Source organism: Sciurus carolinensis, chromosome 8 (assembly GCF_902686445.1).
Source record: "Sciurus carolinensis chromosome 8, mSciCar1.2, whole genome shotgun sequence".
Classification (NCBI taxonomy): domain Eukaryota; kingdom Metazoa; phylum Chordata; class Mammalia; order Rodentia; family Sciuridae; genus Sciurus; species Sciurus carolinensis.
This window is the reverse complement of record NC_062220.1, coordinates 94,754,871-94,774,525: the sequence shown is the minus strand read 5'-3', so window position 1 is coordinate 94,774,525 and position 19,655 is coordinate 94,754,871. Positions and strand designations below refer to the sequence as shown.

At 33.6% G+C, this 19,655-nt stretch overlaps 1 protein-coding gene across 3 annotated transcripts in view; it reads right to left on the bottom strand.

Annotated features, from left to right (window-relative positions):
- Anln (anillin, actin binding protein) overlaps nt 1-19,655 on the bottom strand; it is a 72,812-nt gene that overhangs the window by 15,220 nt on the left and 37,937 nt on the right. For 2 of the 3 annotated variants that reach the window (XM_047562776.1, XM_047562775.1), the window contains exons 12-21: nt 19,332-19,479; nt 18,035-18,170; nt 16,799-16,981; nt 15,085-15,211; nt 14,181-14,229; nt 14,036-14,092; nt 13,199-13,237; nt 12,914-12,935; nt 11,846-11,958; nt 9,828-9,881 (exon numbers count right to left, since the gene is read on the bottom strand). In XM_047562776.1, coding sequence (XP_047418732.1) covers nt 9,828-9,881; nt 11,846-11,958; nt 12,914-12,935; nt 13,199-13,237; nt 14,036-14,092; nt 14,181-14,229; nt 15,085-15,211; nt 16,799-16,981; nt 18,035-18,170; nt 19,332-19,479 — 928 coding nt within the window. The remainder of the gene's footprint in view (nt 1-9,827; nt 9,882-11,845; nt 11,959-12,913; nt 12,936-13,198; nt 13,238-14,035; nt 14,093-14,180; nt 14,230-15,084; nt 15,212-16,798; nt 16,982-18,034; nt 18,171-19,331; nt 19,480-19,655) is intronic. The other variant, XM_047562777.1, reaches the window with a different exon arrangement.

Sequence of the window (19,655 nt, the reverse complement as noted above, 5' to 3'; positions counted from 1 at the left end):
ATAGGCATTTCTTCAAAGAAGATATATATCTGGCTGGGTGTGGTGGTACACACCTATAATCAAATCAGCTCAGGATCGAGAGTTCAAAGACAGCTTCAGTAACTTAGCAAGGCACTAAGTAACTCAGCGAGACACTGTCTCTAATCAAATCTATTCTAAAAAGGACTGGAGATATGGCTCAGTGGTTAAGCAGCCCTGGGTTCAATGTCCAATAAAAAAAAAATAGGTATATCTGTATATCAAAGAATATATCCATGTGTATCTTCCAACAAACACATGAAAAGATGCTCAACATCAACAATACTTGGGGAAATACAAATCAAACCCACAATAGGGCAACACGTCATAACCTCAAGGCTGGTTAAAATTTTGAAAAGAGAAAATTACAAGCATTGGCAATGCTATAGAGAATGTGGAACACAGATTACTGGTGGGAATATCAAACAGAGTAGGTGCTGTGAAAAATAGATTGGTGGTTTCTAAAATCAGAACTATTCACATGACTGTACAATCAAGCTCCTTAGGCACAAACCCAAAAGAACTGAAAACAGGCACTGAATTACATGTACGCCCATGTTGACAGCAGCACTTTTCACAATAGACAAAAGGTGAGAACAATTCAAATATGCACCAACAGATGACTAGATAAACAAAATCTGGCATATACATGTAACAGACTATTGTTCCATCATAAAAAAAAAAATGAAGCACTCATAGGTATACTTCACAGATTACCTCTAAAACATTACACTAAAGGAAAGAAACCAGGTACCAAAGGTCACATGTTGTATGATTCTGTCTGTATAAAGTATCCAGACTAATATCTATAGAAACAATGCACACTGGGTAACTGCCAGGGGCTGTGAGTGCGTAACAAGCAGAAACTGCCTAATGAGTAAAGGGTTTTACTCTTAGAGAATGGAAATGTCCTAAACTAAACAGAGGCAGTGGTTGCACAACATTTTGAATATACTAAATGCCACTGAATTGTTCATTTTTAAATTGCTACATGAATTTTATCAAAAAAAATTTAAGCAATGAACTATTATTATATATAGCATAAATAAATCTCAAAAGCAAGAAGAAGTTAGACTCAATAGTACACGCTGATCCAATTTAAATGAAGTTCAAGAACAAGCAAAACCAATCTATGGTGATAGAAATGAGAACAGGGGCTGCCTATGTGGGGTGGGAATTACTAAAAGGGAGCGGTGGAAAGGTTCTCTATCCCTTGATGTCGCTTATATCCCTTATATGTTGCAATATCCCTTGATGTTGGTGTATGTATTTATCAAAACTCAAAATTCACTGAATTCTACACTTAAGTTCTCTTTATTTAACTGAATGTAATTTTTTAGAACTGTGTTTAGTACACAATAAACTGAACGGAGCATGACCACAATCATAATGATGTTTCCATCACCCCAAAAAGTTTCCTCCCATAATCCTGCTTCCTCCTGTGACCTTCTCCAAAAATCACTGGTACACTTTCCGTTGCTGCAGATAAGTTTTCAGATACCATTTTTGCCACAATGAAAACAAGGTTTTTGTGGGGTTATTTTATAGTGCTGGGGATCAAATCCAGGAGCTTATATATGCTAGGCAAACATTCTACCACTGAGCTATACTCCAGCTCAAGTTGTTGTTGTTGTTTGTTTGTTTGTTTTCGTTTTTTTGTTTTTTTAAGGAAAGGAACCTGAACATGTAAGAAAATACTCCTAGCAACTTAACAATGGTTCATCTTACAAGTTTTTGCCTTTATGATTGTATAAAAGCAATACCCATTCAGTAGAAGTTATACTTTGAATTTTAAATTTTGATCTTTTCCCAAGCTAGTGATACATAGCACAAGACTCTCAATACTATCTGGATGCCAGGCAACACAACAGTCATGGCTCCCAGTCAGTCACACAATCAGGAGGGTTACCAACAGTTACTCTACCATGCACAATGTCACCAGCATGACTTTTATACTGGTGTACAATAAATTATATAATAACTCAGTACTTTATTGTAAAACAGGCTTTTGTGCTAGATGATTTTGCCCAACTGCAGGCTAATGTATATGTGTTTTGAGAATGTTTAAGGTAGGTCAGGCTAAGGAAGATGTCTAGAAGGATGAATATATTAAATGCATTTTTAACTTAATATTATCAGCTTATGATGGATTTATTACAACATAACCTCATTTGGTAAGTCAAGGAGCATCTCTGTGTATGGATAATCCATACACACAAAAATTTATCTCAGCAATAAATACTTTGTAGGTTATGCATTGATTAAAAAAAAAGTTGCCCTATAATATACATAATATAGAATTAATGCCTTTCATGGTGATAACTTCACTCAAGGTTTGTGACATTTTATTTGCAGGAAGATTTCCAAAATTAATGATTCCAAACCCAGTGCAAGTCTGCATTACAGAGGGTAGGAAGATGCTAACTTAAGCTGGGTGCAGTAACATACAACTATAATACCAGCAGTTTGAGAGACTGAGGCAGGAAGACTGTAAGTTTGAGGCTAGCTTCAGCCTCAGCAACATAGTGAGACCCTATCTCAAAATAAAAAACCAAATAGGCTGGGGCTAGAGATCAGTGGTAAATCTCCCCTGGGTTCAATCCACAGTAGGACAAAAAGTTTTTTAAAAATGCTAATTTAGACCTACCAGTGAAGGCTAATGTTGAAATATATCTGAAGAACTGTTTTAAGATCAATATGAAGATGATTTGGATTGGCCTACATTAAGACCTGATCCCATTACTGTCATCATGTGATGAATCTCAACATTGGCTGATTGCTAGCAATGGATATACACCATTGAAACAATTCCTAAATTCTATCCGCTAAATTTATCTCACTGTGCACCATAACAGGGATACACAAAAAAGGAGTTCTAGGTACTCAGAGTTTCACTTCCAATTAGTATGTGAAGTTCATAAAAAAAAAAAAAAAAAAAAAAAAAAAACACCATCTCTACTCTAACAATACAAACCCATGGACAAACTTTAAAAACCTAATTTTCCTTAAAGATATCAAAGAGCTATGGAAGCAAACAGTCATATTCCAGTAAGAAATGCCCTTCCTAGGTAAGCCAAAACAGGGAATGGTTCAATTTGTAGGAAAAAAGGCTAAATGTGGACTACAGGGCAGATGGTATGTCAAGGAGCACAGAGGCTAAGCTGGCCCTCCCTATATTCCAATTCTTTCCTACAGGGCTTTTGTTGAGTAAGTGACAGCTGAAGAAAGGCTTAGAAAGCAAAGAAATCCTGTAGATTTGTTAATACTTAAGACCTCATAGTTTTGTTCAAAGATGAGGTCTGGTCTCATTCTCAAGGCATTTGAAACAAAAATTGAACCCAAATTAACCAAAGCCAATCAAAGTTCAGTTTCTGATTACATCAGAAGAATCAGCTCCTAATCCAAACTATCTGGGAGATAAAAGAACAAGTTACTATCTAGTTCAGTCTCTACTATTTTTTTTTTATTATAGACCAAAGATTAGATTTGGTTTATAATAAAAGTAAATACAAGACATGTGAAAAGCAGGAAAATATGTCCTTTACCAAGAGGAAAAAAAAAAATTTTAATAGTAGATCTAGATTCACAGATGATCTAAATTTTAGAATCAGAATACAAGGGCAACTCATCGAGACCCTATCTTCTGGGGCTGGGGATGTGGCTCAGTGATAAAATGCTCGTGGGTTCAATTCCTGGTAGCAAAAAAAAAAGGTTTGATGAGACTTATAATGAAGAAGTAAAATATAATGGGATGGGCAAATAGTATAATGGGATTATACTATTGTAAGGTTCTGTTGTAAGGCACATGATGTGGTATAACATTTCAAGGCAAACTTTAATAGATTAAGGATGCATACTGTAATTTTTAGCAACTATTAAAAAAAAAAAAAAAAACACAAGGAAGTATACCTAAAATGCAGAGGAGATAAAAAGGGTCACCAAAATAGTTAATCCTGAAGAAGGCAAGAAAGGAAAAACAAAGAAGCAAAAACAGATGAAACAAATAGAAAACCAACAAGAAGACTATCAGCAAACTTTTTCTGTAAAGGACCAATTACCATTTTAGGCTTTGTAGACCACATGGCCTCTGTCACTAATTTACAACTCTGCCATTAGAGCATGAAGGCAGCCATAGACAATATATAAACAAATGGGCACAGCTGTTATCTCAAATAGTTTAGTCACTTAAATAGACTGATGAACTTTAATAATAAAAGATCAATATTGGTTCATTTATTGTGACAAATGTAATAATGTTATTTTTTTTACACAACAAAAAGTAGGCTACAAGCTAGATTTAGTCTATGAGCTATAATTTGTACCCCCCATGGTAGTCTAAACCCAACCACACTAGCATGACATTAAATGTAAATGGACTAAACACTCCAGTGAAAAGACAAAACATTTTCATACTAAATAAAATAAGACCATAAGACATTTACAAAACATAAATCTGATATATAAAGACAAAAAGAGGATAAGACTAAAAGATGAAAACAAAAAATACACACTAATCATAAAAAAACTGTTTTGACAATATCAACAATGTAGACTTTCAAATAAAGGTCATCAGAGATGGTGTGGGCAATTCATCAGTATGATACAATAATCCTAAATGTTTATGCATGTAACTCTAAAATATATAAAGCAAAAGTTGACCACAAAGGGCTGGGTGTGTACCTAGCATGCTTGAGGCTCTGAGTTTGATCCCCAGCACAACTCCCTACCACCCAAAACTAACAAAACTAAAATTAAGTGTCTAAATATAGACTATGCCACTCTTACTTGTTAAAAATTTGTGGAACTGATATTTTCTTTTAGCATGAAAATACTCATATATAAGAAACATTTTTAAATAAACCTTTATCAACAGATTAATATTTAGTAAAGACACCTTCTCATGTTAAAATATTTTTAAATTACAAAAAATGTTTAAACATATGTGACAAGATCCAAAATGGCGGACTAGAGGGAGGCTGCGTTCCTTGTCGCTCCGTAACTCCAGTTTCAAGCAGAGAATATCTGTTTCTTGGTGAGGCAGTTTTTGCTGTTTATCGATCCCCTGCTGTTTACCTCATTTGTCTGCTGTGATCACCTGCAGTCTGCCAGCATATCAATGCCTTTTTTGAGTGCAGACTGCTCACCATCAGGCACCTATCATCTGCCATTTGCCTGCCTCTCGCCTGTCCATCGCCTGCCTTACACCTATCCATCAACCAATGCAGGAGGTTCACCTCCCGATCGTCCGACAATAGTCAGCAAATTGATCATCAACTGCCAGTGGAGCACCAGCTGCCTGCGTTGCCTGGAAGTTCACTGTTACAGTACCTGCAGGTTTGATTGTACAGGCTGCCACCATTTTGAGACAACAGTCAGGTCCCGTAGGACTCCTAGCCAGACTGACTGAGCCCCGTCTCCAGGATCCCTCAGCCCGACCGATCACTCCCTGCCTCTGGGGCCCTCACATCAACTGACTGCTCCCTGCCGCCAGGACCCCCAGACCAACTGACTGCGCCCTATGACCGGGACTCCAGACCGACTGATTGCACCCGGCCTCCAGGATCCCGCAACCACACCAAACACACCCCACCTCCAGGACCCCTGCCTGACCAACCGCACCTTGCCTACAGGACCTCCAGCTGACCACGTCCACACCCTGAGCTGCAGCTCCCCATCTGCCAACACATTTGGAAGCCAGAGCAGCTATCTTGGATAATCCTGGAAGCCGTAGCTCCCATCTTTAGGTGGGGCAAATCCCATCCTGAGACGCCTGCTGGAGGCTTGAAGCTCATCGTCAGGTACCTCTCATGCATCAGGCTACTGAACTCTGGGAGGTTTCATTACTATATGACTGTTATACTGTAGATTTTCTTTTTTCTCCTTATTGAAAAATTTTAAGTCTTTATTTCTTTACTTTTCTTGCTCTCTTTTCCTTTTGTTTACCTGTTCCCTCAGAGTCTCTTTCTCCCTTTTTTGCATGCTAACATCCAATTTCTTTTGATTACACTCTCACCCTTTCTATTATCTAGAACTTCTGTATATTCTTTTCTTATCCCATTGACAGCTACATTCTACATCCCTCTGCATCCTCTTTCTCCTCCATTAGAAACTGCAGACCTTAATGCGAATCTGTTTGTTTTACTGAAGATATTTGAACTCATTCTCATTGTTATTGTCCTCATAGGGGCTGTTTGGTCTAGGATTGCATAGTGTCTGAATTGGGCACTGCTAATATTGATCTCCCCTTAAAGAAAGGGTTTTGGAAACCTAAAGGGCCACTATAAGCCTATAGGGGGAAATCTGCAATACCCCAGATCTGCACTGCTAGAGGGGAAGATACATGAACAATATGAAAAAACAAGGGAAGAAAATGATCCAAACAAATCTAGATTCTATATTAATAGAATCCAATGACAGTATGGTAGAAGAAATGTCAGAAAAGGACTTCAGATTATACATGATTAAGATGATTTGCAAAGCAAAGGATGAGATAAGAGAGCAAATGCAGGCAATGAATGATCATACCAATAAGCTGAAAGAGCAACTGCAAGAATATTTAATCTTGAAAATAAAGTTGCCCAAACAGAGAAGATGGTAAGAAATCATGAACAGAATCTCCAAGAACTATGGGACATCATGAAAAGACCAAATTTAAGAATTACTGGGATTGAGGAAGGCACAGAGATACAAACCAAAGGAATGAACAACCTATTCAATGAAATAATATCAGAAAATTTCCCAAACCTGAAGAATGAAATGGAAAATCAAATACAAGAGGCTTACAGAACACCAAATGCACAAAATCAAAACAGAGCTATACCAAGGCACATTATAATGAAAATGCCTAACATTCAAAATAAAGATAGGATTTTGAAGGCTGCGAGAGAAAAGCATCAGATTACATATAGGGGGAAACCAATAGAGATATCAGTAGATTTTTCAGCCCAGACTCTAAAAGCTAGAAGGGCCTAGAACAACATATTTCAAGCTCTGAAAGAACATGGTTGCCAACCAAGAATCCTATACCCAGCAAAACTAACCTTCAGATTAGAAGATGAAATAAAACATATGTGACAATTTGAAATAATTTCAAATTTGAATTAAGGATTACAAATATAAGAAAAAATTCAACTATACAGATTTCACCACTAGTACAAAATGGTAACACACATATATAAAGTGATATTCACTTCTGCATCAAAACAGAAAGAAAGATGCTATTTGTCATTTCTGCTGCCCTGTGAAAAAGAGTGACATAATCTTAATTCAGTCTAACTTTGAAAGTTCTGACTATAACATTAGTTTCTGACGATTTGATCCTCCAATACAATATAGGTAACTTATAGGGAAATTCTAAGCCCCCCAATATATATATTTAAAAATATTAAAAATTTTAAATATGTATATATAGATTTCAATTGACTAATTCCATGAGACAAAACTCTAACTTTCTGAATTTAGAAGACATCCATATGTAGAATCAAAACATCATATTTTCAGTATACCCATTTCTTAAAACTTCTCTTTCTCTCTTCCATACTGTCAATTTTAAATTCCTTAGGCTCTTTCCTCTCAATGTAATAAAATTTCACTGGTTAGCCCAGAGAATGCTGGAGGTAAAAAGAATCTCACAAAGATGAGGAAAAAATGTACCTTCCTGCTTTATTGCTATGAAAAAGTAGCTTCATTAGAAGCTTAGCTTGATAAAAAAGCGAACTGAAAATATTCACAAAAGTGTCAGGCTTCCTATACCCTGTCAAGTGTGGATACTTGTATGAAAATGTTCTAACTCTTGTCTGTTTAAGCAGTCATCCACAGTTCAACTGCGATTGTTGTAAAACATAACTTATGACCAAGTTGGTTGGTGTAATTAATTACATACTGGCATACTATAGAGTTAAATAGGCACTATTTTAATCACACAGGCCAACAGCATAAACTTAACAGCTTTAGACATACAGAATGCCTAATCACTCTACCTCTAATCCCAATATTCTAATTCCAACTGATGTTTTACTTCATAACTGTTTGCTTGAATAATATTTAAATTAACATCTCTTACTTCCTTCTAAGAAGTTCATTTAAGTCAGAAGGTAAGCTTTGAATTTGTTAAGATAGAAGGATGCCTCATTTATTCGGCTCTTTTGTGATACCAGAGAAACTCAACCCTACACATGCCAGGCAAGCACTCTACCACTGAGCTACACTCCATATTTAGCTCTTCTTGAAAGTCATTTGGCAAGGTTTGAAAGTTTCATGTAAATCTTAGATAAAAAAAAAAAAAGATGAGCTTTGAGATGTCATTCTCCCTTTATGCATAAAAAGTATAATAAAACTATGAATGTTCTGGATCCCCTACAGAAAAATTTTACGACTCCAGGATGTCAGGTTTTCAATCAGATATCTATAATTTCAAATAAGATGGCAATCCATTATGGTATCTTAAATCTGTAAAGCAGACAGACTAGGTTAACCTCAATAGACATTCCTTTCTGGAGCATATCTCAGAGATAACCCTTGTGACTCTTGGTCAAGGCACCAGTAAAACAGACAGACACCATCTTGTACTGAAAGTAGGACATGAGAGACCTGTCCTCCCAAAGTCAATTAAAACAAAATATTTATATGAGTATAAAAGGTCTTACATTTTCCCCATTAACTACTTAGCATATAAACTTCACTATCTATTGAAATACTCTTCTATATCAACCAAAAGCTATTGGAGTAAACATTTGCTTCCCCCCATCACTCACAAAAGCACATTTAGAACAAATTTTACATTGAAATGATACTGTTTTTAACTCAGAGACTTAAGGGTAAAAGACAATCAATTAAATTTAGTGATTTGATTTCGCACTCAACCATATGGTTGGCAATTTAAGTGATAATTACAAAGAGGCTATTAAGAGAATGGAAATATAATTTAATATTAATTTTAAGTGTGACATTTTGAATTAAAATGGCAGCCAAATTTTTTTCAAAAAAATGGTCTATATTTAAGATGTCAAGGTAATCTCAATTTAGAGATTAATGAAATTTCCTATATATGAAGAAACTGGCTATATGACTATAACATATAAGAAATACAGTTCATGGAACCCAATTCTTGAGTTTATCTGATTTGCAAATCTTATTTTAAGAATTTAAAACAAAAAATAAAAATACTATTCAACATTTTGTCAATTAGCATTTCTATATTCCCATAAAATATTTGCAACTCATCTTTCACAAGAATACCAAATCTTAAAAGTCTCCTAAAAAGTGCTCATATTCAAGTATAATTTTAGTGTTAAGTACTTTTTAATTTCAAAATTAAATATGCAAAGTACCATTTATAAAGCAATATACCAATTAGCCAACCAAGAACATAAAAGTTTCCTACTTTCATTTAAAACATCAACAATAGCTTTTTTCAGTACATGAGAAGTTAAAAATATTGAATAATTTTAGTTTTAAACATAGTTACTAATTTGGTAGTCTAATTGGTACTCGGAGAAAAAAACAAAGTGAACACAGAATTTTAAAGAATTTGACAGTAGATTAAAGATATTGGGAGGGGGACCCAAATACCAAACGTGCATTAAAAAAAGAGAGAGAACTTTCAAAGAAAGCTTTAAAGAACTATGAGAATGGAGAAAAAGATGCCATCTGTAAGATTCCAAAGAAAGTATTATGTACATAATGTTCTTAGTTATTCAAAATAACCAAAAAGATATCAGAGTGGTTAGTAAAACAAAATACCCAAGAACCAAAAATTAAGAACTGATTTTTTTAAGAGCATTAGTTTCAAGCAAAGAAAATATGGCAACCTTTTCCTGGAACAAATAGCCCAGTAGCTCTCGCTCTTTTACATCATAATTTATCTAAAACAAACAACAAAAAAGACAAAGAGAAAAAAAAAAGACCCAGGATCATTCAATTTGTTAAACTACCTGAAATACTAAATAAAAAGTTACATAAATTTTTAGAAATTAACATGTTAAAAGACATTTATTCATTAACAGTAGTTAAAATTTCAAATATAATCCAATAAAATAAAAATAAAATAAATAAAGCATCTTTGTTCATCAACTAAAAGAAATTTTTTCGAGGAATTTTAAAGTTGAGTTTTTATATGCTAACATAATATTCTACTAGGAAAATAAGACCGCTGAGAAATAAGTAACTTTGCTTAATGTTTTCTTTTCTTTTGTTCCCCTTGAGACTGGAGATTGAAGATTGAACTCAGGGAACTTTACCAATAAGTTACATTCCCAGCCCTTTTCATTTTTTATTTTGAGACAGGATCTTCCTTAGTTACTTAGGCCCTCGTTAAGATTCTAAGATTGAGATGGACATGGTGGCACATGTCTGTAATTCCAGCAGCTGGGTTAGCTGAGGCAGGAGGATCACAAGTTCAAAGCCAGCCTCAGCATCTCTGTGAGGCCCTAAACAACTCAGTGGGACCCTGTCTCTAATAAAATGTTAAAAGGGATGGAGATGTGGCTTAGTGGTTAAGTGCCCTTGGATTAGATCCCCAGAACCCCCCACCATAAAAAAAAAAAAAAAGATTCTAACGTTGGCCAGGAACCTGCAATCCTCTTGACTCCCAAGTCATTGGGACTATAGGCAAGAGTTCTCAAGTCCAGCTCTTGTTCAATGTTAAAGAGTAAATAACTAGCAGGGCAAATACTAGAAAGCAGGCCTTCTAATTTTTTATTATTTCTTCACCTCAATATTATTTCAGAAATCTCTTACAATAATATAAATATCAAAGTCAAATATTGCATGTACTTTCTCATATATGTAAATTTTAAAAAGTCAATGTGAATGTAGATAGTGATTACTGGAGTTGAAAAGGGAGGAAGGGGAGGGTAGAGTGTACCCAAGCACTATTAGAAGGAAGAAGTTCTAGTGCTCCACAGCACAAAGGGGTGACAGTAGTACTTGATAACCTATTATATATTTTATGAAGAACTATAACACAGGAGCTTGAAAGCTCCAAACAAAGAAATAAGAAAATGGAAATGCTAATTACCCTGATTTGATCAGTACACACTGTATTTATCTGTTAAAATAATCACACTGTACCCCATAAATTACATGCTAAGCCAAAATTTAAGGAATTAAAATTAAAAATATATATTTGTAAAAAAAATTATTATATAGCAGGAGTCAACCCAAGTACCTCTAGTTTGCTCACTCCTTAAAACAGTCTTGTTAGCTATTCAAAAGTTTAGTTATATTACATTATGGTAAAAAAAAAAAAAAAAAACTCAATGGTGATGTAATACAGATCTGAATTTTGAAGATTTTAATTTGGGAAGAAAGTACAGGAAAGAAGTTCGTTAGATTTAGAAAAACTTTTTATGAATATGTAACAATGAATCTCACCATTATGTATACTATAATGCACTGATAAAAAACATGAAGAAAGGACTTTCCTAAGAGATTAACCTATCTTTCCCCCATCTTGTCCAAGTTAAATTGGTAAAATATTGTTCATTTGAAATAAAGGTTCAAATAGGCAAGACATTTTTTAAACCGTAAAGTTAATGTCTAAATGTAGGAAGAAACACTTCTGCATTCAGAAAATTTTTTAAAAAGTTAGTCTAGATTATTTTGAAGATCTTCCTACAATATATAAAATACAGGACAGAAATATCCCATCATCAAAAAATGTATGACTTAGTTACACCCAAATCATAGTTAAAATGTGCAATTCTTAAGAACATGTATTTTTAATCAAAGACATCAATACTTTAAAGCATTGTGGCATTTTTATTGACTAAATTTTTCTAAAATTAATAAGAAAAACAACACATATTTACAAATAAAGTTGGATTACCTTTTCCAAAGCAAACTTAGTATTTCCTACTGAGGATAATGACAGCGTATGAGATCCAACAAGAGCAAAGTTGCTGGTACGCACAGCATTGAGACCTCCTGGACTGGCCATAACTGTAAAGAAGAAATAAAGTTCCATCCAAAGTGACTTTTGTAAGTATAAATAACAATTCCTCACCCATCCCAACAAAATGAAATTAAATTGCCACACAGAAAACTGCCTTATTTTCCTCCATTTTTAAATATGGGGGAAAAATAAAACATCAACACATTCCTAACAAAAGAAAACGATTCAGAATTTCATCTTTAATTTGAGGTACAGGCATTCCTACATTTGGAATGGTTGTTTTTAAAGACTCGGACCTAAAAATGAGTACACACAAAACAATTTTCCCATAAGAAATACAGAAGAGACTTCATTGCTATTAATCATTCAGGGTGACATAATTAACCAGAAGCTCTCTCTGCACAGGGCTTCTTAGTAACTTCCGTGCCATAAAGAAGAGACTAATAGCCCAAAGTAAGTGAGTAAAACCAGCTTCATTCTAAACCCCTTTGGAAAATGTAGATCCAAAGCCATTCTAGAGAAAGTCTCTCCTGATTTTTTGGTGTCCTAGTTCCCAGTAAACTGGAAAGATGCTTTTCTGACATGATGAATTACCAGTTTTGATCAAAGTTTTAAAAAGTAGACTCCACTATGTGACTAGCACCAAATAAATTTATCCAACAACAGAAGTAGGAGTGAAGAGTAATGAATGCTACCTGCTGGAATTGCCAGGTGACTATCACATGTGTACTGATACTACAGTATGAATAATGTTAGGATTAGTAGCCTATGTTGGTGCCTGAGAAATGTACAACCTGACTATATATTATTCCAGCCAATAACTTTATGTTAATAAAATAAATAAAAAACACCACATACAAAACATTATACCAAAGCAGATCAACATAAATTCTTAAAAATCAAGATGGCCCATTCATAAATGGATATATTTATATATGTAGAAAGTTGCTCAATTCTTTTCTTTATTCTAAAGTTTCAAATAACACAGGATACACCACTCACCTGAAGATTGAAGGCTGCTTTTCTAAAAAAAGGTATGAAGAAGAAACATAAGTTATTTCCTCTATTTGATATGAAGATTTAAATAGTAAGTATAAATCCTCAACCGTACAAAAACTACGTTTCCAAAAACATTTTTCCTATATAAATATTAAGAGTTTTTCCCCATTAATATATTTTAAATATTTTCACAGTATTAAGGGTTTTATAATTGTCTAACCAATTTATAATCATAAGTGTAAGAAGAGGATTCTTCAAGACAGTTTAATTTCTTAAAATTCTACTCACTGTGGTTATGGAGGTGAGGAGTCTCTTTGGAGTAATAGCCTGAAGAAAAAATAGCTTAGTTTATTGTTATTGTGATTCAGAGTCTCACATGAACTAATTTTGTACACATTTTCTCTCTCCCTCTCTCTCTTTCTGGCTTCCATGTGATAAACAGGTTTCTTCCCCTTCCAACATGATGTTCTGCCTCACCTCAGAGCTACTGCAATGGAGTTAGTGGACCACAGACTGAGTCTCTGAAACCATGAGACCAAAATAAACTTTTCCTCAAAAAAAGAAAAAGAAAAAAACGCAAAAACCAAAAAACTAACTTTGCAATATTTCCACAAAAAGTAACTTTAATTCTTTAATATGAGTATATCATCCTTTATTAAGGTTGTTCTATACTTCTATTTCTTTCTTATTAGAGCTAAAAAGAAAAAAAACCCACATTTTTCATTTTTCTTCTTTTCATTTTTACAACTGAAAGAAAGAATAAAGAAATTTTTAAAAAAATTATGACTTAGGAAAAGAACAAGAATATAGACCGGAAATGTAGGAACCAAGCTGGAGGTTCTTTTTCTTATTCTGCACAAGTGACCACATCATTAAGTACTGGTTTAGAGGAATGAGTGAGATAAGAGTACAGAGGAAAGCACTGGGGAAAGTTCTATGTAGGTATAAAAGTCAGCTGTCAGGTACATGTAGACAAAAGAGACTTATCTAAACCTAAAATATCAAGAACTTACACTTAGAATCATGATCACTCACTATAAGTTTACTTTCAGTTTACTAAAAATTATAAATCTGTGTCAAGTATTCCTGCTTAAAATATTTTTACTAGGTATCTATAATTCTCACCTTGGACTTAGATGTTTTTTTCTTCTTATCAGCACCTGAGGAATCTTTCTTTTGTACCTACACACAAACCCAAAATACAATTAGCATGAAATCTGATATCAAGAAAAATATGTTATTGTTAGTTTAGAACATGTTAATGGCTTACCAAGCTATAAACTTCAATATTTATTTCAAAGTCATTGGACACATCTTGCCTGAAAAAGAGTTAAATAAAACTGTATAAAAAACCCTTAAGTTATACCTTTGCAAATGCCACAAATACTGTTATTACAAGATTCTAAAAGGAATTCACTGTGTTTTTTAACTAGAGACAATAAAAATGGGCAAGACAGTCTGGTTTTTTTTCCATTAATACACAAGTCAGAACTTTTTCTCAATATTTTATAACTCCAGATTTTACACAGTAAAAGCAGCATTTTTTGGTCTTCTATTCATTACTTTATTTATTTTATTCTATTGTATTTCTTTTTTTATTTCTTTGTTTTAATTAGTTATACATGACAGAAGCATTATTTTCAAACTAAATTTTGACTACATTGATTATATTTTCAAAATAAATCTGTGACACTAAATTTAAATATCTTTCAATGAGACATAAAGCATATATAAAAAGTGGTCCAGATTTAATGTGCATAACACTTAAAAATATTAAATATCTATAGTCACATGGAAGAAATGTACTACTCCCTAGAAACATCAGAAAAATGTAAAAAAGTTAAAACCAAAAAACTGAAAAGACGGCAGGGTATGTAGTTCAGTGGCAGAGCGCTTGTATAGCATGCATGAGGTCCTAGCTCAATCCCCAGTACCACCCAAAAAAGCCCTGAAAACTGAGTTATTTATCCACATTAAAAAAAATGAAAGTAATACATTTTAAAGATTATAAAGGGTTGGAGAGTAACTAGGTAGTAGAGCACGTACACAGGCTCTGGGTTTGATCCCCACAGGGCGGCGGGTGGACGGACTATAAATGTCACCTACATGCTTAGTCTGTGTTAACTTAATTAAAAGAAAATATGTCTGAACCACCAAAAGACTAATTTACTTACAGAGTAAATGTAGTAGTGAATGTCAGAGCATCACCATTAAGAGAGTTTGAAGTACTTGCTAATGGTGTGGCTACCATATTTTCAGCTCCTGCTTTTATCATAATTAAGAAATAGTAATTTGCTGCTTCTGCAAGAAGTAATCACATTACATAATTAGAACAAGCAATACCAGATTTAGTTAATTGGCATTCTGGAAGACCAAAGTAATAAAGTCATACTGCAACTGATTTACATAAAATTTGTATTTAAAATCAGTAAAAATAAATTTCCAGAAAAAAAGATAAGTAAGATATAGTCTGACAGTTATAGTCTTGGAATAAATATCATCAAGGTCTCTTCCAATTATGAAAGTTGAAATAACTTCACTCCACATTCCTCAATTTCTGCTTACTCTAAATTTTACTTAAAGACCCCTAATCTCTTAGCTAATACTATATACCTCCAAAGGATAAATTACAGTTTATTACTTCAAAACTAGAATTAAAACACCATGAATGTTACTCTGTAACAAATTCTAAAAAAACATGAACTATTATTTCACTATTCATCATTAAATGACCACATATTTCAAGGTAATTAATAAATTACCAGAAGTTTTCTGTCCACAATACATCAGAATCAGAAAACTACAACGATTAGAACTTAAATTAGCTCATTCCTACCATAACACTCAAACTTTTACTCTATCTACAGATACCCCAAATTCACTTCTCACCTATGGCTAGTTTTCTTTTTCCTCAAAGAGAAAATTCTGCACAAATAAAAATTTTAAAAAATCTTTAAAATGAAGTTTATCAAACATTTAATAAAATCTTAAGCTTACTAGAATTATACTACTCTGTTTTCAGATTCGCCTGTCATGTTGCCTTGTACCTACTTGGCTTAAAAACCACTTTTATTAGAATACATAGTTTTTTAAAGTTTATGGTGATTATTCAATCCAGAGGGCAAAGGAAATAAAATTTCAACAGAAGTATCTTCACTGAGATGCTCATGATCCACACAACCAGTAATTCAGAATGTATAGAACAAATTTCTACTATAATGGAATAAATTTAAAATCAAATACAGGTAAACAAAATAAGTTCTTTTAAATGCTCCAGTACATTTCTACAATAAAATTAATTAATGAAAGTCGGTCTGCTCTATCATCTTCAGAAAATGTTTTATGTCCAAAATTATGTTTATCCTTACTTTTAGATAGGTCTATATCCATTATTGTGCAGACTGGTAACCCCAGGTATCAAAATTTTCCCTTAATTTTTATACACATACTTTTTTTTTTAACTTTCCAGAATTTTGTCAATTTTAGTCTCTAATTCATAATGTATAATTTTCTAAAAATAAATTTTAAAGGCATATATAATCATTTCATCTCTTTTATTCTTTTTAGATACAAATGACAGTAGAATGTATTTTGATATAGTACACATACAGAGTATAACTTATTCTAATTAGGATATAATTCTTGTGGTTCAACATGATGTGGAGTTTCACTAGTTATGTATTTGTACATGAACATAGGAAAGTTATGTCCAATTCATTCTTAGACACACGTTAATAAAAGAAACTTTAAGTCCCAAGATACAAGTTTGCTTCTTTCTGTATGTGCTACTTGTACCTTTCTTGTACAAATTAATCTAGGTGAAGTTCATAATTTAACATGCTATCATTAAGCAAAAAAAAAAAAAAAAAAAAAAAAAATTCACCATACCTGGCTTCTGAGCCGTACTGCATACAAAATCTGCTTTCAGAGGCAAGCGGATCTCCGACAAAGTAACTGATCCTTTGGATGGAACAAATTCACTCTGGGATGTGGAATCGGTCTTATTCTTCCTCTGAGGCCCTTCATTCTTTAGTTTATTCAGTTCATCAATCAAAAGCATTCTCTTCTCAGCTAAGTAAAAATATTTAAGTGACTATTCCAAATATTAAAATTCCAACTGTTTGTGAAAGCCAATTCACAAAAGTACACTGCTGTGGCAATTGTGAAGACCAGAGATAAAAGTCAACTCATTTGTGATAAATGTTTGGTAAAATCTCAGTTGTTCATCTGTTTACCCAAGTCTTCATAATTTAATACTTCAACTTTTGATCATCTTTCCAACCCAACGCACTAGGTCATTTTCACCAACACAGACAGAAAGGAAGAGAGAGACAGAGACATAATGTATGTATATACAACACACACACACACACACACACACATTTAGGATATTCTAATTTCGGTTACTTTTATCTTTCATGCAAATTACATTTTATTTTACATGGAGAGTATTCACAAACTTTCTAAGTACAAGAAATAAAAAACAGATCAAATGAAATAGATGATCAGAAGTCTTTTCTTGCTGGGTGCAGTGACACACAACTATAATCCCAGCAACTTGAGAGGCTGAGGCAGGAAGATCTCAAGTTTGAGGCCAGCCTCAGCAATTTAGTGAGGCCCTATGCAACTTAGTGAGACTCTGCCTCAAAATAAAAATATGAAGGGCTGGGGATGCAGCTCAGTGACAACATGCCTCTGGGTTCAAACCCCAGTACCAACAAAAAAGAAATAAGTAAAAAGTCTTTTGTTCAAAATTAGAGATGTCTTAAGTCAAACTCAGAAGGTTAAGCGTCCTCTGTTTTCTCTCTTATGCAGAAGCTAATAAGGAAAAAAAGGGGAAAAAAAAGATTGGGCGGGTCTCATGAAAATGAAAGGGGGATTTGTAGGGGAAAGGGACAAAGGGGTATAAGGAGGGGACAGAAGAGGTTAAGTATTAGGAAGTGATAGTAGCCAGATTATATTGTTATATTGTGTATTGTACAAATATGTAACAAAGTCCATCAATATGTACAACTATAATGCACCAATAAAAAATATGGGGAAAAATTAGAGATTTTTGAATATCAGAGGAAGTTTTCCCTGATTGGTAATTTTGTGGGAATTGTTCAGGTATATCACACATACTTGCAATTAGAAGAAGTCTTTCTGCTTCAGCTTCTTCCAGTGACCCTTTCCCATGCTCTTCATCAACACAGCAATTAAGTGCCTGGCTAGCTTGATAGATCACTGTCTGCTGCAAATTTATTTCATTATTGAGTTCCTAGAGAAGCAAACAAGATGGGGAAAAGTTCACATTTTTAATCATCATTTTCAGTTTAACTTAAATTCTAATTAATATAATTGGGTAGGTTCCAAATTTTTCACAGTAAAATCAAAATGTTAAGTTTCACTCCTCAAGTTTCTAGACTATGTATAAAAAACATTTAACATGGTATAAGAATTATACGATGGCTCAGTGGTAGAGCGCTCACCTAGCACTTGTGAGGCCCTGGGTTTGAGTCTCACACCACATAAAAATAAAATAAAGATACTATGTCCACCTACAACTAAAATTTATATGTATTAAAAGGCCAAAGGTTTTCCCTGATAAGTGGAAAATGATATATAATGGGGGTGGGGGTGTGGGGACGGAAGAATGGTGCAACTTTAGATCATGCAGAATGAAATGAGAGGAAGGGGTGGTATGAAAAATGGTGGAATGAGTCAGACATCATTACCCTATGTACATGTATGATTACACAAATGGTATGAATCTACCTCATGTACAACCATAGAAATGAAATGATGTACCCCATTTGTGTACAATGAATCAAAATGCACTCTGTAAAAAATTTTAAAATATATAATTTTAAAAAATTAAACTGTAAACATTCTTTCCTATAAAAAGACTCAATTTATAATTGGGGTTCTGTCCACCAAGGTAGAAATTTAGAAAGTATTTCATTCATCTTATTTAAATTTCAAGTATGATGTTTTTTAAAAAATGCTCTCAGCATAAGAAGAATCCTTGAGGCACATAATAAATTTCAAACTTCACCATCATCCACTTAACAGTTATAATTTAAAGATATTTGTAACCAAAATGTTTCAAAAGAAAATTTCAGAGTTGGGATGTGGCTCAGTAGGACAGTGCTTTCCTATTTGTAAAGGCCTGGGTTAATCCCAGTACTGCAAAAAATAAAAATTCATAAATAAATATTTCAGCAATATGAAACAAGTTTCTGACTTTTCCAAAAAAAAAAAAAAAAAAAAAAGAATATCTTTGGGAATTAAATTGAATTCAAGAGTGATTTACTGAGCTCCTGTGCCAGACATCCTTCTACTCACTCAAGGTATAGAAAGGAAGAATGGGTCATTGTCCTCAAAGAATTCACAATCCAGTGCCAGAAATTCTAAATCCCCTTTCCACGGAAGTGTATACCTGCATTTTCTGTTTGATATTAACTTGACAAGAAAAGGCATTCTTTTTTTCATCCAATTTTGAAATAACATCTTCTTTCCGAACAATCACTTGCTTTATTGAAGGACGGTCTGTTTCTTTGAATCTTTGAGACCTATATGCATCAATGCTTCAGGAAAAGTAAGACTATTAGAAATCCAACAACACACTGAGCTTTATCCATTATTGAACATGTCAATAACTTGATAATATTAAACATATCAGTAAAACATTTCACCACCATGGAAACGTATTTTGGTGAATGAGGCTGAAAAAAGTTATTCCAAATTTTTATACAGGTGAGTT